Below are 23346 nucleotides of genomic sequence, written 5' to 3'. Positions count from 1 at the left end.
AGAAGTCACCGGGAGGCAGTGACTGGTTTTGGAGTCTGGAGCGCGGCGTCCCCAGCCGGGGAACCTAGGCACTGGGCTTTGGATTGGGAGCGAAGAACTGACCACGGCTTCTGAGATAGCACATGCACAGGATGCAGGCCTGATCCTTGGGGGCAATTTCGACCCAGCCAATGCACACAGGCTACACGTCCCTTGGGAATCTCAGATAAAACAGTCATCCCAAGCAAGATAAGTAACGTTGTCTCTATTCCTGGGTGCTACTCTCTCCTATCTATCTGATCCCTCCCCTCCCCTTCCCAGGTGGCTTCATTAACATTGGAATTTCCTGGGCCAGAGAGTGAAGTGCTCTGGGTTTTTTTTTTTTTTTTTTTGTCGTTTCCTAACCCATTCTCCTGGCCTGAGAGAAGCAGCTACAAAATACCCAGGGACCAAGAATCCTTCCCTGACTTCCTGAAATTGGACTAGAAATACAGAACCAGCTCCAGCCAAGCATATGAGATCCACAGTCTTGGGCTTTCATCCCTACAGGCAACAAGGTGGCTATTATAGTGCAAAGGCAATTGTGATAGTGATCTGACTGTAATTGTTTTATGGGATTACTGGAAAGACAAGTTTATCAGGTCTGATATCTCTACCTATTAAACAGAGCCCTCACTGACCCACAATGGGGAACTGAGGGCTGAAGCTCCACCCAAACCACCTAACCTCCTGCCAAAGTGGCCTGAGGATAGTGACATCTACCAATCTGTAGAGGTACATGCATTGGGTGCCTAAGGTACACCTGCAGAGCCCACCCACCAAAGTGCTTTAGGAATAGAGACATACCTACCTCACTGGCACTTGGGGGAAGCCTGTCAGCATCCTGCCACCCCTGGAATGTGACCCCCTGCTGCTCCTAAAATCTGGTGCACACAACTATCACCACCACTCCTCTAAGTCAATAGGTGACAGTCTACCCCACACACTTGGTGACCCAAAATCAGATTTTACTCAAGAATAGTGAATGGACTCTTAGGCTTATATTTCTGGTAACAGCCCAAACCAGCTGGTAATAGGACATAAGTGATTCAAGGGCTACAACAATCAAGACAGCGCAATCTAGTAGCCCATCTATGTACATTGAAAGAAAACAAAACAAGACTCAGTGAGCAAATATAAAAAAAATCATTACAATACCTTATAGATGGCTCAGAGACAGCAGTCGATATCAAACTACATAAAGAAGCAGACCATGATTGCTTCTACATCTCCCCAAATTAAAGAATCAAAATCTTTCCCAAATGAAGATAGAATCCTGGAATTGCCAGATGCAGAATATAAAAAACTAATTTACAGAATGCTTCAAGACGTCAGGGATGACCTCATAAATGAAATAAGGCAATCTACAGAAAAAGCCAAGGAACACACTGATAAAGCAGTTGAAGAAATCAAAAAGATTATTCAAGAACATAGTGGAAAAATTAATAAGCTGCGAGAATCCATAGAGAGACAGCATTCAGAAATCCAAAAGATTAACAGTAAAATTACAGAATTAGACAACTCAATAGGAAGTCAGAGGAGCCGAATCAAGCAATTGGAATGCAGAGTGTGGGAGCTGGAGGATAAGGCAATTGAAACCAATATAGTTGAAGAAAAATCAGCTAAAAGAATTAAAAAAAATGAAGAAACCCTAAGAATCATGTGGGACTCTATCAAGAAGAATAACTTGCATGTGATTGGAGTTCCAGAACAGGGAGGGATAACAGAAAATACAGAGAGAATAATTGAAGATCTGTTGGCAGAAAACTTCCCTGACATCATGAAAGATGAAAGGATATCTATCCAAGATGCTCATCAAACCCCATATAAGATTGATCCAAAAAGAAAATCACCAGGACATATTATCTTCAAACTTGCCAAAGCCAAAGATAAAGAGAAAATTTTAAAAGCAGCCAGGGATAAAAGAAAGGTTTCCTACAAAGGAGAAGCAATAAGAATAAGTTCAGACTACTCAGCAGAAACCATGCAGTCAAGAAGGCAATGGGATGACATACACAGAGCACTGAAGGAGAAAATCTGTCAGCCAAGGATCATACATCCTGCAAAACTCTCTCTGAAATATGAAGGCAAAATTAAAACATTTCCAGATAAACACAAGCTTAGAGAATTTGCAAAAACCAAACCAAAGCTACAAGAAATACTAAAGGATATTGTTTGGTCAGAAAATGAATAATATCACATAGCAACAGAACACAAGGTCACAGAACAGAACATCCTAAAATGTCAACTCAGATAAGGAAATCACAAAAACAAATTAAGATTAATTTTAAAAAGAAAACAATGCTCAAAACAGGGAATCATTGAAGTCATTATGTAAAAGATCACAATAATCAAAAAAAAAAAAATCAAAAAGAGGGACTAAATACAGGAGGCATGGAACTGCCATATGGAGAGGAAAACAAGGCAATATAGGATGATACAAGTTATGTTTCTACTTAGAAAAATAGCGGTAAATATTAAGGTAACCACAAAGAGGTCTAACAATTTCATAACTCAAAATAAAAACCAAGAAAAACACGACTCAGCAAACATAAATTCAACTACTATGAAAATGAGGAACACACAACTTACAGAGAAAAACGTCTCAGCACAAAAAAGTAAGCAGAAAAATGAAATTGTCAACAACATACACAAAAAGGCATCAAGATGACAGCACTAAACACATACTTGTCCATAATTACACTGACTGTAAATAGACTAAATGCACCAATAAAGAGACAGAGAGTCTCAGACTGGATAAAGAAACATGATCCATCTATATGCTGCCTACAGGTGACATACCTTAGACTTTGAGACACAAACTAAAACTCAAAGGATGGAAAAAAATATATCGAGCAAACAACAATCAAAAAAGAGCAGGAGTAGCAATATTAATTTCTGACAAAATAGACTTTAAAGTTAAATCCACCACAAAGGAGAAAGAAGGACACTACATAATGATTAAAGGGACAATTGACCAGGAAGATATAACCATATTAAATATTTATGCACCCAATGACAGGGCTGAAAGATACATAAAACAAACTTTAACAGAACTGAAAATGAGATAGATACTTCCACAATTATACTAGGAGGCTTCAACACACCACTTTCGGAGAAGGATAGGACTTCCAGTAAGAAGCTCAATAGAGACACAGAAGACCTAATTGCTACAATCAACCAACTTGACCTCATAGACTTATACAGAACACTTCACCCAACTGCTGCAAAGTATACTTTTTTTTCTAGTGCACATGGAACATTCTCTAGAATAGATCACATATTAGTTCATAAAACAAACCTTTGCAGAATACAAAACACCAAAATATTACAAAGCATCTTCTCAGACCACAAGGCCATAAAAGTAGAAATCAATAAGAGAAAAATCAGGGAAAAGAAATCAAATACTTGGAAACTGAACAATACCCTGCTCAAAAAAGACTGGGTTATAGAAGAAGTTAAGGAGGGAATAAAGAAATTCATAGAATGTAACGAGAATGAAAACACTTCCTATCAAAACCTCTGGGACACAGCAAAAGCAGTGCAGAGAGGCCAATTTTTATTCATAAATGCACATATATATAAAGAAGAAAGAGCCAAAATCAGAGAACTGTCCCTACAACTTGAACAAATAGAAAGTGAGCAACAAAAGAATCCATCAGGCACCAGAAGAAAACAAATAATAAAAATTAGAGCTGTACTAAATGAAATAGAAAACAAAAACAATTGAAAGAATTAACAAAGTCAAAAGCTGGTTCTTTGAAAAAATTAAATAAATTGATAAACCATTGGCCAGACTGACTAAAGAAATACAGGAAAGGAAACAAATAAACCCCAATAAGAAATGAGATGGGCCACATCACAACAGACCCAACTGAAATTAAAAGAATCATATCGGATTATTATGAAAAATTGTGCTCTAAAAAATTTGCAAACCTAGAAGAAATGGATGAATTCCTAAAAGAACACTACCTACCTAAACTAACACAATCAGAAGTAGAACAACTAAATAGACCCATAACAAAAAAAAAGAGATTGAAAAGGTAATCAAAAAACTCCCAAGAAAAAAAAGCTCTGGCCCGGAGGGCTTCACTGCAGAGTTCTACCAAACATTCCGAGAAAAGTTAACACCACTACTACTAAAGGTATTTCAAAGCATAGAAAATGATGGACTACTACCTAACTCACTCTATGAAGCCACCATATCCCTGATTCCAAAACCAGGTAAAGACACCACAAAAAAAGAAAATTATACACCTATATCCCTCATGAACATAGATGCAAAAATCCTCAACAAAATTCTAGCCAATAGAATTCAACAACATATCAAAAAAATAATCCACCATGAGCCAGTGGGATTTATACCAGGTATGCAAGGCTGGTTCAATATTAGAAAAACCATTAATGTAATCCACCATATAAATAAAACAAAAGGCAAAAACCACCTGATCTTATCAACTGATGAGAGAAGGCATTTGACAAAGTCCAACACCCATTCATGATAAAAACTCTCAGCAGAATAGGAATTGAAGGAAAATTCCTCAACATAATAAAGGGCATCTTTTTTATGCAAAGCCAACAGCCAACATCAGTCTAAATGGAAAGAGCCTGAAAGCATTTTCCTTGAGAACGGGAACCAGACAAGGATGCCCTTTATCACCGCTCTTATTCAACATTGTGCTAGAAGTCCTAGCCAGAGCAATTAGGCTAGACAACGAAATAAAGGGCATCTGGATTGGCAAGGAGGAAGTAAAACTATCTCTATTTGCAGATGACATGATCGTATACACAGAAAACCCTAAGGAATCCTCCAGAAAACTACTGAAACTAATAGAAGAGTTCGGCAGAGTCTCAGGTTACAAGATAAACATACAAAAATCACTTGCATTCCTCTACATCAACAAAAAGAACATCGAAGAGGAAATCACCAAATCAATACCATTCACAGTAGCCCCCAAGAAGATAAAATACTTAGGAATAAATCTTACCAAAGATGTAAAAGACCTCTACAAAGAAAACTACAAGGTACTGCTGCAAGAAACTAAAAGGGACCTACATAAGTGGAAAAACATACCTTGCTCATGGATAAGAAGACTTAACATAGTAAAAATGTCTATTCTACCAAAAGCCATCTATACATACAATGCACTTCCGATCCAAATTCCAATGTCATTTTTTAAAGTGATGGAGAAACAAATCACCGACTTCATATGGAAGGGAAAGAAGCCCCGGAGAAGTAAAGCATTACTGAAAAAGAAGAAGAAAGTGGGAGCCCTCACTCTAACTGATTTTAGAACATATACAGCCACAGTAGTCAAAACAGCCTGGTAATGGTTCAACAACAGGCACATAGACCAGTGGAAGAGAATTGAGAACCCAGATATAAATCCATCCACATATGAACAGCTGGTATTTGACAAAGCCCCAGTGTCAGTTAATTGGGAGAAAGACAGTCTTTTTAACAAATGGTGCTGGCATAACTGGATATCCATTTGCAAAAAAATGAAACAGGACCCATACCTCACACAATGCACAAAAACTAACTCCAAGTGGATCAAAGTCCTAAATAGAAAGGCTAAAACGATAAAGATCATGGAAGGAAAAAATAGGGGCAACGTTAGGAGCCCTAATACAAGTCATAAAGGGAATACAAAACATTACAAAAAATGACGAAGAGAAACCCGATAACTGGGAGCTCCTAAAAATCAAACACCTATGCTCATCTAAAAACTTCACCAAAAGAGTAAAAAGACCACCTACAGATTGGGAAAAAATTTTCAGCTATGACATCTCTGACCAGTGCCTGATCTCTAAAATCTATTTGATTCTGTTAAAACTCAATCACAGAAAGACAAACAACCCAATCAAAAAGTGGGCAAAGGATATGAGCACGCACTTCGCTAAAGAAGATATTCAGGCAGCTAACAGATACATGAGAAAATGCTCTCGATCATTAGCCATTAGAGAAATGCAAATTAAAACTACGATGAGATTCCATCTCACTCCAACAAGGCTGGCATTAATCCAAAAAACACAAAATAATAAATGTTGGAGAGGCTGCGGAGAGATTGGAACTCTTATACACTGCTGGTGGGAATGTAAAATGGTACAACCACTTTGGAAATCTATCTGGTGTTTTCTTAAAAAGTTAGAAATAGAACTACCATACAACCCAGAAATCCCACTCCTCGTAATATACCCTGTAGAAATAAGAGCCCTTACACGAACAGATATATGCACACCCGTGTTTATTGCAGCTCTGTTTACAATAGCAAAAAGCTGGAAGCAACCAAGTGTCCATAACGGATGAATGCTTAAATAAATTATGTTATATTCACACAATGGAATACTACGCATCAATAAAGAACAGTGACGAATCTGTGAAACATTTCATAACATGGAGGAACCTGGAAGGCATTATGCTGAGTGAAATTAGATGCAAAGGACAAATATTGTATAAGACCACTATTATAAGATCTTGAGAAATAGTATAAACTGAGAACACATACTTCTGTGGTTACGAGAGGGGGAATGGAGGGGGGAGGGAGGGAGGGTGGGAGAGGGTTATTTACTGATTAGTTTTTTTTTTTTTTAAGAACTACTTTAGGTGAAGGGAAGGACAATAATACTCAATACAGGGAAGGTCAGTTCAACTGGACTGGACCAAAAGCAAAGAAGTTTCCGGGATAAACTGAATGCTTCGAAGGTCAGTTGAGCAAGGGTGGGGGTTTGGGGACTATGGCTTAAGGGGACATCTAAGTCAATTGGCATAATAAATTCTATCATGAAAACATTCTGCATCCCACTTTGAACTGTGGCATCTGGCGTCTTAAATGCTAAGAAGCAGCCATCTAAGATGCATGAATTGGTCTCAACCCACCTGGATCAAAGGAGAATGAAGAACACCAAGGTCAGATGATAATTACGAGCCCGAGACAGAAAGGGCCACATGAACTAGAGACTTACCTCATCCTGAGACCAGAAGAACTAGATGGTGCCTGGCCACAACCGATGACTGCCCTGACAGGGAGCACAACAGAGAACCCCTGAGGGAGCAGGAGAACAGTGGGATGCAGACCCCAAATTCTCATAAAAAGACCAGACTTAATGGTCTGACTGAGACTAGAAGAATCCCGGTGGTCATGGTCCCCAAACCTTCTGTTGGCCCAGGACATGAACCATTCCCGAAGAGTACTCATCAGACATGGAAGGGACTGGACAGTGGGTAGGAGAGAGATGCTGATGAAGAGTGAGCTACTTGTATCAGGTGGACACTTGAGACTGTGTTGGCATCTCCTGTCTAGAGGGGAGATGGGAGGGTAGACAGGGTTAGAAACTGGCAAAACGGTCACGAAAGGAGGGACTGGAAGGAGGTAGTGGGCTGACTTATTAGGGGGAGAGTAAATCGGAGTATGCAGTAAGGTGTATACAAGTTTATATGTGACAGACTGACTTGATTTTTAATCTTTCACTTAAAGCACAATAAAAATTATTAAAAAAAGCACACGTACTCAAGGACTTAAATTTAATGAAATTAATAATTTTTACGGCTTCATCAAAGATATTTTTAAGTGATACTGGCTTTTTTTTTTTTTTTTTTGGTAGTGAATGGTGGTGGCAAAGACTACCTCGACTACTAGTGCAGTTTGGTACCACGGTCTTGATTCCTGCTAAGGTATGTGGCTAGGTCCCTGAGTGATGCAAATGGTTTTCCCTTGGCTGGTAACAGAAAGATTGGCCATTCAAACCTACCCAGTGCCTCTGTGGGAGAAAAGGCCTGGTGATCTGCTCCCATAAAGATTAAAGCCATGAAAATGCAATGGAGCAGTTCTATTCTGTGACACATGGGGTCGCCATATATTGGAATGAACTCCCCGCACAAAATGATGAAGACAACAAAGGTGGCAAGTGTTTCACGTACCTGGCATATGCACCATCAATTGAAAAGTTGGAGGAATTCAAGAACAAAAAAGATATCAGACATAAAGAAAACAAATGTACAGTGAAACTGGCAAATAATATCTACGTTTTACTGTCAAATCTCCTGGACCTTCTGAAAGGGATTCAAGAATTCCTGGGGTCCACAGGCCACACTTTGAGAATTGCTTCTCTAAGTTAAGCAAGAAAAGTTTTTCTTGTATCTTTATTTTGTAGGCAAGAAATTCACCCACCATACAGAAAGATTAAGTGGCTTTCCCAGTGGGACACATCACCTAGGATCTTCAGATTCAGCATGCATTCTCTCTCTCTTTTTCTCCAACTTATCAAAATCTACAAATGTGCAAAAAAGTGGGAAGAAAAGTACAATGAGATTCAACAGTTATTAAAATTTTGTCATATTTGCCTAAACTCTTTTTAATGATATAAATAGATGTTAGTATATATGTGTGTGTATCTAGATAGACTGACTGACAGGTCATTTCTATATGTATATCTAGAGAGAGAGAATGAAGACAGATTAAGGTTTTCAACCAAAACATTCTAAAGTAATTTGCAGGCCTCACAACAATTGACCTACAAAACATTTGTGCAACTCCTTAAGAATAAGGATCTATGTCCTTGCAATATCATTACACCTAAGAAAATCAACAATGTTTCCCGAATACTATGTAAAGCCCTTTCCATATTCAAATATCCCGATTTTTCCCAGAAGGTCTTTACAGGTATTTTTTTCCAACGTGGTTTCATAGAAGATTCTCATATTGCATTTTATTGTGCCTCTTTAGTCGCCTTTAGTCTAGAACAACCATACCCACCCACTTTTTGTAGAGGGGATCAAAATGATACACCAGAAAAAATCAATTAAACACAAAAGACAGTGTTGGAGGAATTCAGGAACAAAAAAGATATCAGACATAAAGAAAAGAAATGTTGTTGTCGTAGGTGCTGTCGAGTCAACTCCAACTCAAAGTGACCCTATGTACAACAGAACGAAACACTGCCCGGTCCTGCCCCATCCTCACAATCCTTGTTATGCACGAGTCCATCATTGTAGCCACTGTGTCAATCCATCTGGTTGAGGGTCTTCCTCTTTTTTGCTGACCCTACTTTACCAGGCATTATGTCCTTCTGCAAGGACTAGTCCCTCCTGATAACATGTCCAAAGCACATGAGACAAAGTCTTGCCATCTTTGTTGCTAAGAAGGACTCTGGCTGTACTTCCTCCAGGACAGAATTGTCCCTTCTCTGGCAGTCCATAGTATATTCAGTATTCTTCACCAACGCCATAATTCACATGCATCAATTCTTGTTTGGTCTTCCTTCTTTATTGTCCAGCTTTCTCAGATTATGAGACAATAGAAAATAAAAGTAAAAGCTGGAACCTGTGTTAGGTGGTGAAGGGGAAAACAGGGCTTGAAAGGCTGAACTTGGCTGCCCTCAGGATTTATGTTAGTTCACTGCTGTTTTTGTCAGTTTGCTGCTGTTTGCAAGGCCCTGTTATGTGATCTTGCTGAGGTAGTCTTGTGGAATTCCCAGGCTTGTAACCACTATTTCCCTTGACAACTATAAAACCTCTGACCTCCCACTCTGGAACGTGGAGTTCTGTTTTGCTTCTGCTGCCACCGGGCACTGACTAATAAAACTCCCTAATAAACTCCTTCACAGAGACAGTGGTGTTGCCTGCCTCATTCTTCAGTCTCTCGGCGCCCTCCAATTTTGGAGGCAAATTTCAAGTTACTGGCCCATCCTTTGAAAGGCAGAAACCTTCCAGAGATGGAAAAGTCAAATATTTTCCACTAAAACAATTGCTGTAGCCTAATAAATATTCTCTGAAAACCAGAACTTGCGAGATATGGACAGAATCAGAAAACGGCTGATGTTGCAACCCGAATACGAGGAAGTGCAGATGCAAAAGCCAGAAATAGTTCCGAGAAGTACAAGAGACAAGCGTCAGAGATTCAGGCTCAGCCTTTCACTTCCTTTTGAATTCTTACTGTGTGGGGGCATACTGACATCACCAGTGTTCTCCGACTGTGTCTATGCTTTACATTTTTTCCACAAACTCAGAAAATTTGCTTCAATAAATTTATCAAAACCAAGTAGTTGACATTAGTTGTTTTTATTAAAAAGTCAATTTTACCCTTATCTTTATTTGAACAGTATATGCATGCACACACCCAAAAAAACCTGTTGCTGTTGAATTGATTCCGACTTATGTCGACACAACAGGACAGGGTAAAACTGCCCCATAGGGTTTCCAAGGAGCAGCTGGTGGATTCAAACTTCCGACCTTTTGGTTAGCAGCCATGCTCTTAACCGCTAAGCCTCCAGAGCTCCATATGCAAATATCTGTACATAATTGGAATAAACATGCAAATTATTAAAAAATGGGTTCATTTTTTTTTTCCTGTCCTATAAAATTGAAAAGAAATACTTCCTGGGTTTTTATGAGGTAGGATTCCTATAGAGAAGGAACCATAATGGAAACGGGAAATATATACAAAGTTAATTTATGCTAACAATGACAGAAATAATGTTAACTAACATGGAGCAGCTACAAGCAACTCACTCTTTTTATCTTCCCAACTACACAAGGATATAAGTGCTTCACTTTTCCGTTTTACAGACGAAGAACCTGAGATTCCTAGTGGGAAAACACTAGGAGTAGAACCCAAAGTACCAAGCTGAAGACTCCATGCTCCCCTCCTTGAACCAATGCAGTCAGGGGCTGACAGCGCAGACTGAGAGCCCAGGTACACAGTGCCATTGTGGTGTGTCCTTGCCTTCTGGTGTAGGTGTAGGTCTTGTAGCTGCTCGTGTTCTGTAGACAAAGGGTAGATGAAAGTCATCAAGAGAAATCAGTGAGGACCTACTTACGCAGGATAGTCTCTGAGACTAAGGCCCTGAATTGCGCCTCAAACCTTGAATGGCAACTAGCCCTAGAAGTCACCTTTAAACTAAGTAACATTTAGCCCAAAGAGTGAAGATTGTCACCCCTGAGTATTGTGTTTTTTTTTTTTTTTTAAAAAGTTATCTGTATAAGACCAGAGGGTCAACAGCTGTTTTAAAGCATAGATGAGAAGTTTGAGAGGCAGGGAGATTAAGTAAATGGAAATGAAATAAGTGGAACAGAAGCAACAAGAATATTGACGCAATGTGAAGACTGTAACCAATGTCATTGATCATTATGCCTAGAATCTGTGAGGTGGGGGTGGTGTATCATTTCACCAAAAATTCATTTAAAATAAAAGGGATGCCATGAGTGTTCAACTGTTGCCAAAAGTTGGTTTCTAATCCCTCAGAGATTCTCCCTCCTCAATCTTCCTAAAATAGATTCTGCCTTGTTCTCAGGGAAGAAAAGACTCCCATTTTTCTTTCACTCTCACCCCACTTTTCCCAGCCCTTGCGAGTCTCCTGCCATCAGTCCCAACAACATTGTCCTTTATCCTTGCTTGTCACCTAGGGAGTGAAACAGTTAACAGGAAAAAAGGATGAGTCCAGGACTGGTCCTTCTGTCAAGCCCCAACCCATCCTGCAACAGAGTGAGGGGCCTCCCCAAAAGGAGGATCAAAGCCTTATTCTTTGAAGCCTGGTCGAGGATCACAAATGCAGTTCCATCTCTCCATTAATTTTCCATCTTCCTCACCTGAAAAGCTCATACACAAGAGTGCTCAGCCCTGCCCCAGTTCCTGCCCTCCACCTGCAGCTCACCACCTCTCCACCTCCCTGCCCCTGTCACCTCCTGAGCCAGCAGCTCCTAGCTGGAAAGTTCAGGGTGACCAGCGGCCCATCTAGGAAAACTTGGCTGCCACAGGATCTGTATCTGCCCTGACTCAGGGCACCCCTTCTTGGCAGAGACCCCACCTTCCCCTGACCCTCTACACCTGCCGGGCTCTGAAACCGCAATCAGGCCTTCCTTGCTGTTGACCATTTCACCAGGCCACTGAAAAAAATGCTGCACCCCAAGCCAGCTGCTTAGCTGAGGCAACCAGGCCTTCACACCCCCGTTCCTCAGTGGAATTTGACCAGGCCACTGCCCACAGGGGATCTTCTTCTCAATGAGGAAGAGGGGCCTTGTTGAGACCCATCAGCCTAAGCTGGTTTCTGCCCACCCTCTGCACCCTGGGGTCCCACTGACACAAGCTACCACCTCCTACAGGGAAACCTCCTAGACAGGGATCTCCATGTGTGAATTCCTGCTTCATTGCAAATGTGTTAAAAATCACTACTGGAAAAAATTCTATTAAGATTATTTGGTGAATTCATAAAAACTATTATTGGACAACAAAATTTAAAGCAGGAATTTTAAGAAATTACCATATGTCTGTCACATACTTTTCCTGACAAATGCCTCATTGATATGGAGGCAACCCTCTCTGTCCCCCAGGGAACCAGAGCTGCAGGTGGGAGCAGGGGCAATAACAGTCCTGCACAACCCCCACCTGGTGCAATGTGAATGGATCACTTTGCAGAGGGGGAGGGGACTCACTGTTCTAGGTTGTCCGGCATTGAGGGCAAACTGTGATGAAATTAGATTTAAGGAGGAGAAATTAGTGCTGCTGCCCCTCTGCCTCTGGTCACACAGAAGAGGTAGACAGAGCAGAAAGCCTGCATCTCCTGGATGCCTCACTGTCTCATAGCTTCATGAATCACATTTGCTTTTGGTTGAAGAACAAAACTTTTTTGTTTTCTCTTTTCCTCTCTCCTTAAGCAATCTGATTATTGGGGAAAACACTTTGGTCATCCCTTACCCCACATTTACAGGACAGTGATTAACATGAGAGAGAGTTACTGGCTTAGTTTGAACTAGCGGAGGCCAGAGAGCACAGACGAAATGCCCCAGTAAACAGTCCCTGTGGACTTCCCCTGGAAGGATGGACAGGAAACCCTCAGAGGCAGGACAAAACCAGGGACCACCAGTACCCTGAGGAATGGCTGGTCCTTCTTCACAAATAGTAGGGGACATCTACTCGTGTCCTCCTCCATCATCCACATGGAAGAGCCAGGGACATGAACACATGTGATGGGGACTTGAAAAGAGCACAGGCCAGGAGTTGGCCAGAGGAAACCAAATGGAGGACTCACTCGGGTCTACAGGAGGGATCTGAGGAGCTGCCAAATGCACAGAAGATGCTCACCTCTGCTCAAGGCCCACATGTCTGCTCTAAGTAGGGGCTCCCCAGGGGGCTTTAGGCAGGAGGCTCAGGGGCCAACCAGTGGACCTGGATCGTGAGTTTTTTTCTTGGTTTCCTCATGAGGACTGGAGACACTTGGAGGAAAGGAGGCAGACAGGGACTAGAGTTATCACATCTCATCCATATTCCTGTGAGAGATAACCACCCCCCATCTCAGCAGATCATAAACTCTTGCACTATTTGTTCCCTCTAAATCCACAATCATCCATGGCCTTGTCAATCAGTCCCTGATTCCCCACACAACCCATGTGGGCCAGCCCTGGCAGCCTGAGAGACAGAGAGAGGAAGAGGACAGCACAGAGGGGAGCCGGGGCCCCTCACTTGGTATCCCTCACTCAGGTAGCAAGAAGCCCAGGCTGGCCACTTGAGAACCCTCACCTGGTCTTGGCCATGGGCAGGACTAAGGGGTGTTGGTGGGCATGCGGCTCCCAATTTCCCTCACAAATACTCCAAATTTCAGGTCTTGTTACTCTCTGGTGAAAGGGAAAAGGTGTGTCTTCTCAACCACTATTCCTGCATAGGGAGATGTGAGGGAACCCCACTTCCTGGCAGAGTCCTTCCTACCCCCACTCACGCTGGCTGTACAGTTTTCTCACCCGGGCTTTCCTCATCTGGTGTTTCCTTCTTCCTGCACCAGAGAAGGACAAGAGCAGTAATAATAAGAATAATAACAATAGCAGCAACAAGTACATCTAGAATGATTGGCCATGCACTCTCTTGCACCGAGGTCTCACCTAAAAAAAACCTTTTAATTCACTGGGTCCCCCAGACCTGCAAGCTTTCTATCCTTCCCCCAACCTAGTCCCTAGCTATCAAGTCACAGCCTCCTCCAGGATCGCCGGTGCTCACCATGGCTCACAGGGTGTGTCATGTTCTTCCCGCTGTCTTCCACGTGGCAGCTGTACCTCTGCTCCTCCCCTTGAGGAAGACTTGTGGACACCCAGATCACCTAGGTCCCATTTCCACCAGACAGGACACTCCCAGGCTTCCGGGAGTCCTTGCTCAGGGGTTCCCCATCCTGAAGCCAGGTCAGTGTGATTTTCCGAGAATAGAAGCCAGCAACCCAGCAAGTCAGGGTGACTTTGCCCTTCATGGCCTGACTGAGGGTCACGTTCACTGCTGGGGGCACTGGGAGGGGAGAGGGCAGAACCAGTGAGGAACGTGGCCATGTCCTGTCTCCAAGTCCAAGGGAGACAGAACAGCACTGGTCCTCTCCATGTTTCTTGCTCTGGCCTGAAGCTGCATTCACCCACAAGCACTCAGGATTCATGCTGCTCACAAGTCTGTCTGGGATCACAGGACCCCAATTCTTTCTTGTGGGAGGAGGGGTGCGCCTCGGGTTGGAGCCTCATTCTCTGGGTCCACATGTTGATGCTGGGGAGGGTAGGTGGCTCGGGGGCTTCTGGGTCATGGAGGGCTAGGAGGGAACTCTCCAGGCTGGGATGGATGGGGGAGACCCATGGCTCTGTGGCCCCCATGGACAAAAAGCATCCTCCCCTGCCTAACATACACCTTACCAGATTCAGTATTCTGTCTGAGGGCCCCCTGCTTTCCTGAACATTGACACTGGACAGGTCATTTCTCCACCCACCTGTGTGTCTTTACCCAGTGGCTTTAATAGGATGGGCAACTCAGAATACAATGTACCAACAGGACATATAGGGATCCCATAGGACAGTGATAGTTTTCCTCAGATAAGGCAGTGATGGGGTTCCAGAAGACAGGGGAAATGAAAATCTTCCCGAGCATCAGTACCTGTTCTCCCCATGAAGTCTCTCCCCAAGTCCAGGTAGCTCCGCAGCCTTTTACAAATATCTCCCTCCACATGGTGACCGTAATATTTGTGTTTATCCCTATCTACATCCCAGGTCTTCCTCATTTCCAATGCCAAGGTCTGCACCGAGGACAGGGGCACTGTCCATCTCTTGGTCTCCAGGTGACAGCAGAGGAAATGCTCCTTGCCATAGCAGTAATTCCAGAAGCCCCCGGGGCCATCATCTTCCTGGATCTCACAGCCCAGGGTCTCCTGGAGGGAATCCAAGCCTGCCCCACCCAGACAATGACTTCTCCATTCCTGGGTCCCTCCACTTCCCCCTCCCAAGGTGAGAAACTCCAGCCCATAGTGTCCCTCCCTTCCTCCTCCCCGACCTGTTACATGAGAGACAGCTCACATCCTGGCTGAATTCCACAGACCCCCATCCCTGTCACCCACATCCCAACTAAATCCAATGGAAAGAGACATGCTCCCACCTCTCTACCCCAAACCCTTCAGGAAACATCCTCACACTCCTCTGTCTCATCCCCACTCTCACCTCTTTTCTGATCCTGCAGCTTCATGATGTCGAACAGGGTCATTCTGAGCTCCATACGTATGTCTGTAAAGCCCATGGTCTCTAAGTCCCAGGTCTCAGCTCCCAGCTGGGCTTCTGCCCATGGCCCCAGGGGCTCTGCCCTGCCTTTTTCACTGTCATACTGCAGGAATAACTTTCCATCAAAATATTCCTCAGCAACGAATTGTGTTTGCACAGATCCATCCTGGGAGACCACGGTAATGTCATAACGAAGACTGTGGAGACAGACCTTAGGGAGGAGGAAGCCAAAGATGAATCTTCTCCTTGAAATAACTACACATCAAACATGTAATAGAAGGTTCTGTGGTCCTGATTCCCTGAAGATGGGAGTGGTACAGGTGCGTGCCTGTCCAAGTGTGGAGGGAACAGGTAACATTCACAAAAGGTTAGGGTTAGAAAACCATCAGAGGAGAAGGGCCAGTGCTGGGAGAAGTATCATTATGGAGAAAGGCCAGAACAAGTCCAGTGGAAAAATCAAGAATTTAGGTCAGTTATGTGAGCCAGAGAGATCCTTCTGTGGTCAGGGAAGCAAAGGGGGAGGTTAAAGGCCAAGGAGCTAAGCACTTAGGCCAAGAACAGAGTGGGGTCTCAGGGAGCTGGGGAGGTATGCGAGTGAGAGGAACAGGGAGATGGTGGTAAGGGCCCAGGACTGGTGAGGGGCATGGGGCAGAGATGACCTTGGGCTACAGTGAAATCAAGAGAGGAGAGGAGGGCCTATTTATGGAGAGTGGTGATCACAAGGTCCCCAGCGGTGAGGGCTTGTGAGAGATGAGAACCTGGTGAGGGCCTAGACAGGTTGCAGGGTCCTAGAGTGAGGGTACGGGTGCAGAGAGACCAGCGAGGAAGGGGGTTCAACACCTTAAGGGTTAAGAGAGGAGGCCATAAAGTATTAGGTTTGGGATGAAGGCTTGGGGAAGAGGTACACTGGGCCAAAGCCTGTGGTGGGAAGGGCCAGGAACAGACATATGCATTGGAGAGGGGAATAGGGTGTGGAATATTGAGAACTGCAGAGAGGTCTATGGACCAGGCACTGCACTCTGCGCTTAAGGCCCAGTGATTGTTAGCTCTGGGCTTGCCATGGTGAGGGCTCAAGTGAATGGGGATGAAGGAAGACCAGCTGGGCAAAAGGCACCACTAGGAAGTCAGGGTGAATCCTGGAGGTCAGCAGTGAGTGCCCCATGCTCCTGGTCCCTTGCTACACCCCCTACCCCACACCCCACCCACCCAGGAAGTGGCAGAGACTGCAACATCCTCCCGGTAGCCCACCATACACCCACCCATTGCCCTGCCCAAGTGGCGAGCAGCAGCGAGGGCGCTACACTCCTGGTAGAACACTACAGCCCACTCCCATTGCCCTGCACACCTGGTGCATGGCACAGAGTGCCCTGTGCTCCCGATTGCCCACCACACCCCACCTGCCAGCCCTGCCACCACCCACACCAATCCTGTGAGTGGCAGAGAGCGCCCAATGCTCCCAGTCACCATCACACCCCCCCACCTCGCCCTCATGGTGAGTGACAGAGAGCACTCCCATTTTCTAAGCCACCCATCACACCTACCGAACCCACCTAGCGAATGCCATCACACAATCCCATGCCACTGGACTGATGACAGGCAGCATCCTTCATCTGCCCAGTCCACCATCAGCCACCCAACACACCTGGTGAAAAGCAATATTCACTTGCCCTGCCTACCACTGCCCTGCCCACCGCTACCCTTCCTTCCTGGAGATAGATGGTGAGTGCTCCCACCAGACGAGCCTTGATATATCAAATCACATAAAAAAAACAGGATAAGATGTCTCAAGTTAGTGAGCAAGATAAAGGGGCAGAAAACCTTTCTGAGGAAGAAATGGTAATGGGGCTACCTGATAAGGAATTCAAAAAGATTTATACACAGGATCCTCAAAGAGATCAAGGAAAGCACAGACGAAACCCTAGATGAATTCAGGAAAACAATATAAGGATAAAATGACAAAATAAATGGATAATTAGAAACTATTTTTATTTATTTATTTATATGAAAATAACAACCAGACATCTGGAAGTTTAACAATAAAATGTCAGAAAGAGATAACTCAATGGAAGGACATAGAAGTAGAATTGAATCAATGCAAGAAAGAATCAGTGAAAAGAGGACAAATCCCTCGATACGAATCTGTTTGAGGAAGAATCGGAATAAAAAGACTGAAGAATAATGAGGAAAGCCTAACAGTTATGTGGGACACTATGCAGAGGGAGAATTTACATGTAATTGAAATTCCAGAAGAGGAGGAGAAGAAAAAGCACAGAGAGAATTTTTGAAGATTTATGGACGGAAAACTTCCCTAATATCATGAAAGACAAGAAAGGTTTCATCTAAGAAGCTCTATGAACCCCATATGTGAAAGATTCCAAAAGAAAGTCACCAAGACATATCATAATCAAACTTCCCAAAACCAAAGACAAAAAAAGAACTCTGAAAGCACCTCATGAAAAATGAAATATCACCTATAAAGAGGCACCAAAAAGACCAAGCACTGATTTCTCAGCAGAAACCATGCAGATAAGAAGACAGTGAAATGACATATATAAAACCCTGAAATAAAAGAATTGCCAACCAGGAATCATATATCCAGCAAATATATTGTCTATCACATACGATGGTGAAACTAAGACATTCCCACATAAACAGAAATTATGGGAATTTGTAAAAACCAGACATACCTTACAAGCAATATAAAAGGGAGTCCTTCAGACAGAAAACCAGTAACATAAGAAAACAACCTAAGATCAACACACATGACAGTATCACCCAGATACTAACCTAGATAAAAAATTGTCAAAAGTAAAATAAATCTGGAAAACAGGAAACCAGAGATGTCAATCTGTAAAGAATGACAACTTCAAAACAAAAAGGGGAAATAAATGGTGTAGTTATAGAAATTCCATATGGAGTGGAAGTCAAGGTGATAGGAAGATATAACAGACTGGAAAAAGATACTGGTGAGGAGTGAGCTTCTTGGCTCAAATAGACACATGAGACTCTGTGGGTAGCTCCTGTGTGGAGGGGAGATGAGAAGGCAGAGGGGGACAAAAGTGGCTGCCTTGACATGGGAATACAGGGTGGAGAGAAGGAGTGTGCTATCTAATTACGGGGAGAGCAACTAGAAGTACATAACAAGGTGTGTATAAGATTTTGTATGCAAGACTGACTTGATTTATAAACTTTCACTTAAAGCACAACAAAAATAAAAATAAAAAAGATACAAAAGACTGTTAAAATTTAGGAAGATAACGGTAAATTTCAGAGTAACCACAAAGAAAATTAATAAATCAACTCACCAAAAAAAAAAAGAAGAAAATCAAAGAAATCAACAACAACGAAGGATATGAAAAGAAAATCCACAAATAAAAAGAACTGAGCACAGGAAAATAAGCAAAGAAAATGTTAACACCACAAAAGTAAATAAATAAATAAAATAACAAAATGGAGCAGTAAAATCCATACCTATTGATAATTACACTGCATGTAAACAGTTTAAATACAACAGTCAAAAGATAGAGCATGGCACAATGTATTTAAAAAAATTTCCTATCAATATGTGCCTTAGACACAAAGACATAGAAAGTTTAAAAATCAAAGGATGGAAAAAATATATCTAGCAAATAGTATCCAAAACAGAGCAATATTAATCTCTGATAAAATAGGCTTTAAGTCAAACACCAGTATAAGAGACAAAGAAGGGCACTGTATACTGATCAAAAGATCAATTAACCAAGAGGACATAACCATGACCAATACTTACGTACCCAATGATAGAACACCAAAATACATAAAACAAACTCTAAGAGAACTGATAAGAGAAATAGTTCTACAATAATAGCAGGAGATTTTAACACACCACAGAATTCTAGAGGATATCAAAAAAATAATACATCATGATCAGGTGGAATTCATACCAGGGATGCAAAAGTGGTTCAACATTAGAAAATCAATCAACATAATTTCCACATAAATAAGTCAAAGGACAAGAATTACCTACCTGATCATCTTAATTAATGCAGAAAAGGCATTTGATAAAATCTAGCACCTTTTCCTGATAAAAATTCTCAACAAAATAGCAATTGAAGGAAAATTCCTCATCATAATTAAGGGCATATAGACAAAACCAACTGCCAACATTATTCTCAACACAGAGAGATTGAAAGCATTTCCCTTCAGAACAAGAATGAGACAGGATGCCCATTACCACCACTCTTACTCAATATTGTACTGGAAGTTCTAGCCAGAGCAATAAGGCAAGAAAAGGTAATAAAGGGCATCCAAATTGGTAAGGAAGAAGCAAAACTGTCCCTGTTTGCAGATGATATGATCCTATACATAGAAAATCTCAGAGATTGCACAAGAAAGTTATTGGGACTAACAAAAGCATTCAGCAAAGTGGCAGGGTACAAGAGCAACATATAAAAATCAGTTGGATTCCTCTACACTAACGAGAAGGATTCTGAAAAAGAAATCAAGAAACTAAGACCATATACAATAAATAGCCCCAAGACGATAAATTACCTAGGAATAAATCCAACCAGGGGCCTAAAAGACTTCTACAAGGAAACTGACCAAAAACAAAAAAATTACTGCAAGAAACCAAAAAGACCCATCAAAACCCAAAACCAAACCCAGTGTCATCGAGTCAATTCTGACGCAAAGCAACCCTATAGGACAGAGTAGAACTGCCCCATAGAGTTTCCAAGGAGCGCCTGGCAGATTCAAACTGCCAACCCTTTGGTTAGCAGCCATAGCACTTAACCACTACACCACCAGAGTTTCCAAAAGACCCACATAAATGGAAAAACATACCATGCTCATGGATTAGAAGACTTAACATTGTGAAAATGTCAATACCACCCGTCTTAGGCTGGGTTCCCTAGAGAAGTAAAACGTATAAATATACATGTAGAGATTTATATCAAGGAAACATCTCATGCAATTTTAGAGGCCGGATAAGTCCCAAATCCGTGGTTCAGGATAGATGCCTCTTCCAATTCACGCAGCCACAGAAGCTGGTGAACCCAAGATCGGCAGGTTGGAGAGCAGGGGTCTCACTCACAGGCTGTGAAGGTTGACGAATTCCAATATCGGCAGGCAAGACTGCAAGGTTTCCCCTATTCACGAGGCTGCAGAGGCTGGCGAACTCATGATCAGCAAGTTGGGGAGCAGGGCTCTTGCTTGTAGGCTGTGAAGGATGATGAATCCCAAGATCAGTAGGTAAGCTGGTAGCTTAAGTCTCAAAAACCAGAGGTTAGACAAGAGGCAGCTGCTGGATCTAGAACAGGCCAAAAGCCTTGGCAAGGCAAGCAGGAAGGAAGTAGGCTGCAGAGGGTGGAGAGATGAAGGCTGAAGGGACAGTGAGCTGCCACAGGCTCTGCCCCCTCCAGTACCACTCAGCAGATTCCATCATGGGGGTGATCACATATCAAATTTCAACAGGGAAGTGATCACATTATTCAACTGTCAAAACACTGAGAATCACGGCCCAGCCAAGTTGACGTGCAATCTCAACCATCATACCACCCAAAACAATCTATAGATAGAATACAATCCTGATCCGAATCCCAATAACATTCTTTAATGAAATGGAAAAACTAATCTCCAACTTTATATGGAAAGGAAAGAGACCTGAAATAGCTAAATCATTACTGAAGAAGAAGAACAAAGTAGGAGACCTCACACTTCCTGGTCACAGACCTTACTAAAAATCTACAGAAGTCAAAACAGCCTGGCACTGGTGCAAAAGACATACAGATGGAACAGTGGAACAGAATTAGAACCCAGAATTAAATCCATATGGACAGCTGACCTTTGACAAGGGGTTGAATTCCATTCAATACGGAAGAGATGGTCTCTATAACAAATGGTGCAGGTAAAACAGGACATCCACGTGCAGAAAAATGAAACAGGATCCATATCTCACCCCCCACACAAAAGCAAACTCTAAATGAATCTAAGACCTAAAGGTTAAACATAAAACTATAAAGATACTGGAAGTTAGCATAAGGACAAAACTAGGGGTCCTAATCCATGGCATAAATACACTATCAAATATATGAAAATGCAGAAACAACAGAAGATAAACTAATAACTGGGACCTCCTAAAAATTAAATACTATGCCCAACAAAAGACGTTACCAAAAGAGTAAAAAGGGAACCTGCAGAGTGGGAAAAAATTTTGGCAATGACATAGCTGACAAGGGTCTAATCTCTAAAAGTTATAGAGTACTTCAACACCTTGGGAACAAAAAGACAAACAATCCAATCAAAAAATGGGCAAAGGACATGAACAGACATTTCACCAAAGCAGACATTCAGGTGGCTAACAAACACATGAAGACAGACTTGCCATCATTAGCCATTAGATGCAAATCAAAACTACATTGAAATACCATCTAACCCCTGCAAAAATGGTACTGATAAAAAAAAAAAAAAAAGAAACAATTACTAGCAAGGTTGTGGGGAGATTGGAACTCATACACCGATGGTGAGACTGTAAAGTAGTACAACCATTATGGAAATTGGTATGGAAAGAAGCCTCTCCAGCTCCCTCCAGGCACTGAGACACCTGTCAATGAAGTTGCCCTGGGATCCTTCTCGTTCCCAGAGGAGAGAAGTGGGCAGGGAGCTAAGCTGCTGACTCATCCAGGGAGTAAAGGGGGGCGTGGGCGTGGTTGTAGTGGTGGTGGTGGTGGTGGTGGTGGTGGGTGCAGGGTGCCCCTGGGGCCTGAGAGTGCCTCCTCACACAGGGTGGAAAGTGGTCTCCTGAGCCTGACACAGCCAAGGGCCTTGCCTGCCAGTCATAGCAGTAACCCAGAAGGCGGCTGGAAGCCCAGGAGCCTCAGACGACTGGGCTGTCTGAACAACCAGCAGACCGACTGACAAGAAGGCAGGCAGATAGATCCTGGAGGGGGAGCAGGCGCAGCCAGGACTCAGAAAAGGCTTGTGGGGGCAGGGGAGTGAGGGGAGGTGGACGCGAGACCCCGAAGAGCACAGAAAAGATTTGGAAAAGCCGAGTGCGCTGTGACAACGGGCAGTTTGCAGCCTCATCCATGCCCACAGTCACCCCACCAGAGACCTGCTGGGGCCGGAGCAACACCCCGGTAACGCCCAATGATACACTCTCCAGAAGTTTGACCCAAGATCGCAACGAGTGCCACTCAGCAGTGGCAGTGCCCAGGGGCATAAGAAGGGCAGCCCAGAAAAGGACAGGCAGGATGCCGGCCACCCACATCACCATCAACGCCTCCAGGGACCAGAGCAGAAGCCAACGTCCCTGCACCTGCAGCCCGCGGGTAAAAGTGGCTAGTGAAGGTCCCCGCGGACCAGTGAATAAAGTACAGAAAAGTTCCCCGGAAAGGGATGGATGGGGCTGCACTTATGCAGTCTCAAAGGAAAGTCGTATTGGTGAGCCAGGCACCAAGGGGAGGCTCAAAACTAGGAAACCAGCAGATGACAGAGTCCCTGAGAGAGGAATACTGGGGCTTTTCCCACCAGGGCCTCAGCCAAAGGTTGTGCAGATAGAGCTGAGCCCCTGAGTGCTCTGACTCAAATCCCAGAAGCATATTTAGTTCATGCCACCCTCCCCCAGGGCGGCATTAAGGCATGTGAGGGCCCTAAACACTGAAAATTAGTGGTCCCCCCCTCCTCTGTTTACTGTCTGTGATGTAATTTTTTAATGTGACTATGATTTATGATATTAACAATTGAACACAAGAATGGCATATGCCATTTTAGTGGAATGAAATGAACTGGATTATAACATTTTTAGTGGATGTGAGAGACTATGATTTTTACTATACACCACATTT

At 43.1% G+C, this 23346-nt stretch overlaps 2 protein-coding genes across 2 annotated transcripts in view; one reads left to right on the top strand and one right to left on the bottom strand.

Moving 5' to 3' along the window:
- LOC126078111 (HLA class I histocompatibility antigen, A alpha chain-like) overlaps nt 1-23346 on the top strand; it is a 598109-nt gene that overhangs the window by 189008 nt on the left and 385755 nt on the right. The gene's annotated exons all lie outside the window — the stretch shown is intronic.
- Nucleotides 14289-15638, bottom strand: LOC126078180 (MHC class I polypeptide-related sequence A-like). The gene is made up of 2 exons (XM_049888400.1): nt 15467-15638; nt 14289-15197 (listed from the first exon to the last, which is right to left on the bottom strand). Exons 1-2 carry the CDS (start codon nt 15540-15542, stop codon nt 14845-14847), a joined length of 429 nt encoding a protein of 142 aa, XP_049744357.1. The 5' UTR covers nt 15543-15638; the 3' UTR covers nt 14289-14844.

The sequence above is a fragment of the Elephas maximus genome, chromosome 1, assembly GCF_024166365.1.
Source record: "Elephas maximus indicus isolate mEleMax1 chromosome 1, mEleMax1 primary haplotype, whole genome shotgun sequence".
NCBI lineage: Eukaryota > Metazoa > Chordata > Mammalia > Proboscidea > Elephantidae > Elephas > Elephas maximus.
This window is presented reverse-complemented; position numbering and strand designations above follow the sequence as displayed.